The sequence below is a fragment of the Alternaria postmessia genome, assembly GCF_024291825.1.
Source record: "Alternaria postmessia strain BMP 2775 chromosome Unknown scaffold_36, whole genome shotgun sequence".
Lineage (NCBI taxonomy): Eukaryota > Fungi > Ascomycota > Dothideomycetes > Pleosporales > Pleosporaceae > Alternaria > Alternaria postmessia.
In genome coordinates, this window is record NW_026260109.1 from 282,582 (window position 1) to 289,364 (window position 6,783).

General features: G+C 50.6%; 2 protein-coding genes across 2 annotated transcripts; both read right to left on the bottom strand.

Annotated features, from left to right (window-relative positions):
- Positions 1-139: 139 nt before the first annotated feature.
- J4E82_006342 (uncharacterized protein) lies at positions 140-1,451 on the bottom strand (the record flags this gene model as incomplete). The annotated part of the gene is made up of 2 exons (XM_051732599.1): positions 140-1,062; positions 1,250-1,451. The coding sequence occupies 2 exons, from the start codon at positions 1,449-1,451 to the stop codon at positions 140-142; spliced, it is 1,125 nt and encodes a 374-aa protein (XP_051587745.1).
- Positions 1,452-4,512: 3,061 nt separating this feature from the next.
- On the bottom strand, positions 4,513-6,224 carry J4E82_006343 (uncharacterized protein; the record flags this gene model as incomplete). The annotated part of the gene is made up of 5 exons (XM_051732600.1): positions 4,513-5,311; positions 5,363-5,751; positions 5,802-5,956; positions 6,007-6,090; positions 6,137-6,224. The coding sequence occupies 5 exons, from the start codon at positions 6,222-6,224 to the stop codon at positions 4,513-4,515; spliced, it is 1,515 nt and encodes a 504-aa protein (XP_051587746.1).
- Positions 6,225-6,783: the final 559 nt, after the last annotated feature.

Here is a 6,783-nt window from a genome sequence, read left to right on the forward strand (position 1 = left end):
ACAAAAGCAGGATATATTGTAGGATTAGGCATATGATCTATTACTCGGAGTCTACCCAGGGCGTCTAAGATACCCTATATTCATCTATCGAAATCAGTTGGACGTCTTGCAAAGCTATGGTCCCAGACATGTTGCTGACTCAATACCCCCTCTTGCGGTTCACCTCGTTGATCAGCTTGCCGTTGCTTCGATCTTGCTTGATGTTCTCGATAAGCACCTGGAACGCTCTGTCGGCATAAGCGTCTGACGCTCCGCTGCAGTGCGGTGTAATGAGAACATTTGGCGCATCCCATAGCGGATCATCTTCAGGCAGAGGTTCAGGATCAGTAACATCGAGGGCTGCGCCACTGATGAGTTCCTTCTTCAACGCCGTAACGAGAGCCTTCGAGTCGATGATCGGCCCGCGCGCAATGTTCGCGACGTAGGTGCCCTTTGGATTGGACTTGTGTAGGAGGTCGAATTCCTCGGTAGATAGGAGATGGGTTGTGGCTTTCGTCAGCGGCACAGAAACGACCAACAGGTCAATCTCCTGCTTCAAGAATTCGTGCACGTCTTCTTTACTGGTTCCGCTGTACCACGCGCTGGGGATACTGCCGTCAGGGTCGCCAGTACCAGGAACGATATAGCCGTTGTCGTGCTTGGACTCTGGAGTCGTGCGTGGTGAAGCAGTGTAGGCTATAACGTCCATGCCCATTGCCTTTGCTACATGAGCAACTTGTCGACCGATACTTCCATAACCCAACACACCCACCCTCTTCCCTACCCGGTCACTAACACTCATTCCCACCTTCTGGTCCCAAACCTTCTTCTTCTGGTTATCGTAAAGCTTGGTGTAGCTATGGCTGTGTACCAGATTCATCATAATAACCCATTCGGCGATTTGCGGGCCATGAACACCGTTTGCGGAACATAGCGGAATCTTGGAGTCCGTGTAGATGGGATGATTAGAAACGTGGTTGGTGCCTGCAGAAAAGAACTGAATGAGCTTAGTGTTTGGGATAGACGATACTGATTCCGGGAGCCAGGAGAGTGTTGCCACATAAGTTGCGCGCTTGATGAGATCTGTGATGACATTAGCCAGGCCTTACAACAGGCGTTAATGCGGGGAATATTCGATTTGATGAACCACAGACGAATGCGGATGCTGACCGATTGGTAACGCACGAATCCGCAGCCTTGGGCCCGGCATCATCGCGGATGTAACCACCATTTCGCAAATGTGCATAGATACCAATATCATGTCGCTTACCTTCAGGTACATCCACCTCCGACTTTCCGCCCTCCCATTTAGCATGAAAGTACTTTACTTCCACGTCGTCGAAGGCCTCCCTCAGCTCTTTCATGCCATGCTCACATATCTCTTGAGGCCACGGCAGCGCGCATAGCACGAGCTCCTTCTCTTTCTCCGCATGCCGGGACGGAATATCAGGACCACCTCCCATCGCGACCATGCTAGCTTATAGGACGGATACTTGTTATGGGCTGGGACGAGATTGTAGACCCTCTTGCTGGAGAGAACGGCTGTATAGCAAGGACTAGAGTGCGATAGGCGGAGTAATAGCGTACGTGAAGGCGAATATCGAAGGAGTGGACAGGAACACTTTGTTATCTACTGAGAACGTTGGAGGTGGAGAAGAAGTTCGTAAGCATCCGCCATGGTGGGGTATAGCGTGCCCTACCATCTGACTTGACCCTCTCAGTCATGACGTTGCTCGGATTTCAAAGCCCGTTACGTGCGTGCAGATAGTGCAATATGTCGCCATCGAAGACTCGGACGCACCATTTCCATGTTCTCCATTTCGAAGATAATCATTATGGGTAAAAGTTAGATTTGAATGCTCACAAGGTCGGGTCTGGCTATGGAAGTAAACATGGCCGTTGAGAGAATTGCGACTGGAGGGAGAGCATTTCTCGTTTTTGTTTTTTATCTTAAACGAGGTTTGTCCTATGCTGATGCGTACAGATTCTTTTGCGATTCGAGGGGCGATGGTCGTGGTCCAGAAATGAAAGATGTCCAGAACGTGTTGTGTTATATCAAAGGCTGGTCGTGGAAGCCGGCGCATCTGCAAGTAGTATTGCACTAACCAGCATCGCACTATGCTCTTCACGACATACAGACACGTGAGGAATCATTACTACTATTCACAACGTTGCTACAAGGAGGTCACAACACAGACGTGAACTTGCAACAGTGGAAACATGGCGATACCGAAAAGGCTTCGGCTCTGTAGTGTAAGCGTCGTACTTTGCGCGTATACTTTTGACTATTATCGTGCGCAGTACGCACGAGGGCGACTGAGAAATTAAAACATTCATACCTCTTTGTGCGTCAATGTTCGACTACCATACCAAGCCGCACAAAGGGAGATGCTGAGTCACCGGGTAATATAGGTGAGAAATGATCCTGCCTTCAAGGAGTCTATTTCTCTTTATCTGAGCGTACGGGGAAACGGGAAATCGTCGCAGAGTCTGTCAGAAGCCCTGCGTGCATCCATCGCATGCAATATGAAAATGAGTCGTCTTTCATGCCTCGTGTGGGCCTTCATTGTTCAGTTTCGAAGCCACTCCCACATCCCGCGTCGCCTACACTTCTATCGGACCGTCGATACCCAGTATGTAAGGCTATAAGTGCCGAAACTATGATGTCTGACAAGCTAATACGTGCCGCAGTAACTACCTTCGATATCGCGTCCAGCTCGCCCATCTCTGCCCCAGGGACACATCAGCCCCCAATTTCGGTTGCTCTCGCGGCCTGCCTGAGCGGCTGAGCCGAGCCGTTGGATAAATCCTGCTCACGTTGCGCGGGCCACTCACCACCCATGTCGCGTCAGGCTTACCACTTTGCGGCCCAAATACCTGTTCCTGCAGCTCGTGCCGAGCACGGATTCATGCGTGCGCCCAAAGAGACGTGTCGCTATACCGTTAAAAACAAGGGGCCGTTGTCAAGATACGTCCGTGTACCCACACGTGGAAGGAGGACCTGCTCTTTTGATAAGGTTCCTCCGTCATATCAGTCGCGTGTCTTCCCGGTGAACGATGTTCTGGAAACTGGGGCCGTTTGTTGAGGAGAATATGCTTGGGGAAGGAGTAGTGCAGATCTCTCCATGCATGTGATGTATGTGACCTAAGTTCTTGCTCCTGCAGCAGCGGAGGTGGAAACAGAACTTTGGAGGTGAACACCGCATTGCATTGATGAGTTCTGGTCGCGTCGATACTCCTGGGCGGAGAGGCACGGAGTGCGGAGGTGTTAGCAAGTCCACCGAAAATGGTATAGTGACCCAATGGCAAGGTGAAGAATGGGGCGTCAGCACGGCATAACGTTGATTCGCTGTGCCGTGAAGAAAGTTCGCAGCATCTCGCGTGCGTCTGTCCTCGGATGGGAGAACTAGCCAAATTCGCAATGTCGCTGATGGCCTCAACCCAGGGACCCTAGATCATGCTTCCTACTGCCACGTTTTTCTGGGCTGTTTCTTTTTTGCTCGGCGAAGTCCTCTTGGCCCTACCAAGATCGACATATTGAACGCTTCGAATTTACCCATATTGCCGGTAGATGCCAAGTCCCAGCCCGTTCAGGAGCGACCACAGAACGGCATCGGACGTTCAGACGATCGATACGGAAGTTGACGGGTGCACGTAAGCGAGTGGGAGTAAGGTTTGATGATACCTGTCAATACTTTCATTTTGTATATTCTGCTATAGATCTTCTCTATACTTGCTCCAAATGTGAAGTGTTATAGTGGAGCTACTATCAAGACGACTGGGCCTACAGCTTGCGTGAAAGAGGATTGTGGAAGTTTACGACAGTGTAGCTTAATGCGATGCCGACCCCAGCATGTGCGGAAAGTCGACTCCGTACGAAGGCGAGTGTCAATTGCCTGCGGTGATAATACAGGGAATGGTCAATTGGACCGATTCCGATCCCACGGAGTGGTATGTGAAGAGTGAGAAAAGAACCAGAGAAAGGGGCTACAACGTTTGACCCGAATGATGAAACCCTTGCTGTCCAGTTTACAGACCATCATCTGTGCATGCGCTTACATGGTCTTTGGTGGATGATAGTAAGTGAGAGGGAGGAAAGCAAGAAGATCTGAACCCTCAGTCGATTCCAATGATGGATTGGCGACAGAGACTACGTGAAGACCTTAAAACCCCAGATGCGTGGTAAGCCCAATCGACGTGCTCAAGCTTGTCGTCTGATATCGAAGTCAATTGCGCAGACCAAGATCTGGCATCGCTCGAAATAATGTAGATCGCTGAGTCAGAGCTGATTTGTATCGTCGATGCACGAAACGGTCGCAGGTCCTCTGTCGTAGCCCATAGCTTCATGCTGATGCATGGCCAAGTGTGCTAGCTCCGCGAACGTAATCCGTAGAATTTGGAAACTCTATTTGGCTCGCGTGAACCGGCGGATAAATCAGACGGTTGAAACCATGCCTGCAGCATGGTGATCCTAGGGTCAACACTAGCATGGACGTGATAAAGTGTAGCGAAGAAAATATCTTGTATTCAAGCTCAGATTTTGGAGTCGTAGTCTGGAGGGTGCAGCCCAAGTCCTCCTCTTGCCATTGATGACCTAGGGTCCCAGTCGACATGGGTAGCCGCCCGAGATTGGGGTCGAGGAGTCGAAAAGCTCAGCGTCGGACTCTTGTAGTCGCGCTGAAATTCCTTATGGAAATGCTCGGGAGTGTCGGATCGAGCATTGCCCATGGCGTAGCTGGCAAGTCCTGGAGTGTTGTATGCATTTGGGGGTGATTGCGGCTCGTCAAAGTTCTTGAGCTCAAATTGACGTATGTCCTCCGTAGGATGTCTGGCGTCCAAGGATACGAATTCGCGGTTCTTACTAAACTTGCTTCTGATCAAGTCCCGCCATCCCACTACCATACTCCAGCGACCAAGCAAGAAGAAAACTTGAAGACCAGCAATGGAGAGCATCATTAAGATTGCTGTAACTGTAGATTGGTCGACTGCCATATCCTGGCCGAGGTCGAAACACTCCTTTGGATTGGTGGGGTTCTCCATCAAGCACATGATGTACGGAACGAGTTCCTCAACGTTATCGGTAGCGTGCGATGTCACCGAATTCAGCCAGATGAATACGATGGAGAAGAAGATGACGTCCACAAGAATGAAGACCACAATCGTTATGCCACGCCATTGAAGGTATAGGACTTTGCGAACACGTCGGTAAACAGCTCGTGCTGAACGGTTTCGTAAGCTAGTCGTGTAAGAGGGAAGGCCAGCACTGCTTTGGGTTTCGGTTTTGTCATCGCTGAACATGTTCTGGAGATACACCTTGATGCAGTATACGAAGCTAGAGTGGGTATCAGTAACGTCACTTCCCAAGGCCTGCTGAGTAACTTACGTAGCGACCTGGATGACCATGGCTGCGCCTGAGATGGCCAGCAAAGGACCCCAGAAGTCTTTCATCGAATGCTCGGCGTTCACGTGGCAGACATCACCGAATCTGAAAGAGACTCCGGTGATTGTGATCGTGATGGTGAAAAAAGTGGCGGCAACAGACCAGCCTAGGCCTTGTGCCCAGTAAAAGAATTTCTTTCCTGGCGTGACATCCCAGCAGATCTGGAGATGCATAGAAAGCGCGCGTATGAAGATCCAAACTGCCATCGACATGCCTCCAGAGATAAGGAACGCACCAGAGAAAGCGCATGTTAGACTTGAGTACATGTCGTTGGGGGTAATCTCATCGTAGCACTGCTCCGGCTGAGCACCGAAGGGTATCACAAAACCAAGCTAGAACCGATCAGCAGGACGAAAGCGAAGTAGACAGAAGTTGGACTTACTGCCATGAGAATCGCAGCAATAATGAGACAGTAGCTGAGGTAGTGTCGACGAGTCTTGTCGGCTGGCAGTACCGGGTATGTGATCAGCAGGATGACCAGACAGATAAGTCCAGCTACATTGAGCGCTTCAGCTACGCGATACGCTGTGTTGAAGCCTGAGCACGATCAGCAAAGTGATTGTCTAAGTACGATCTATGGAACATACTCTCTGGGTAAAGGAAGTCTGTGAGAGGACATGGCAAGCAGCAAACAGATTGCCCGTATGGTGCACAGAATCTCCCATCAACAACTGCGAGTGTCAGCAACTATACGAAGAACAAGACCAGAGCACCTACACCCATCGAATCCAAACTGCTTAACATTGTAGAAAGGCGCCGGGCAACCCGCTCGAAGAAGATCGGTTCTTGTAACGTTGTTGGCCATTTTGAGACTTCCCACTCTTCTCACAAGACGAACCAAAGCGTCTTGAAAGTATGCAGCATGAGAGTCCTTCCAGCGGTGATCCCTACTGTAGCTGGAGGTGCGATCCGACGAGCTTATAGACGGTACGTGGGGTCGACCGGCGTGACTGGCGCTACAATTCGGCTCAGTGTCGACGTGTGATGCTATAGGTTATGCTCTTGTAAGGCAATGCCGCGTAGATGAAACCGCTGACAGCAATGGCAGTGTTAGACGGAACGATTGTCGCGGATGCGAAAACGAAACGATGTGGAGAGAAGTGATTGTCGTTAGTTCGAACGCAGAGAGTCTAAAGAGTGAATAAGGTTCTATGGTTGGATTAGAGGCGCATAAGGCCAAAGCAAATGCAAAACGAACGACGGGACGTTATGGTAGAAGTAAGAAAAGCCGCCACGGCATGAGAGCGAAGCCGCAGTGATGCAGGAAGACGGCCTGGTCTTGAATGTGGCTCCTGGTTGGGCGGCCTGGGGGGTAAGTCCAGTGGGTGCGGCGATCCATGAGCGAACAGACCACCGTCACCCCT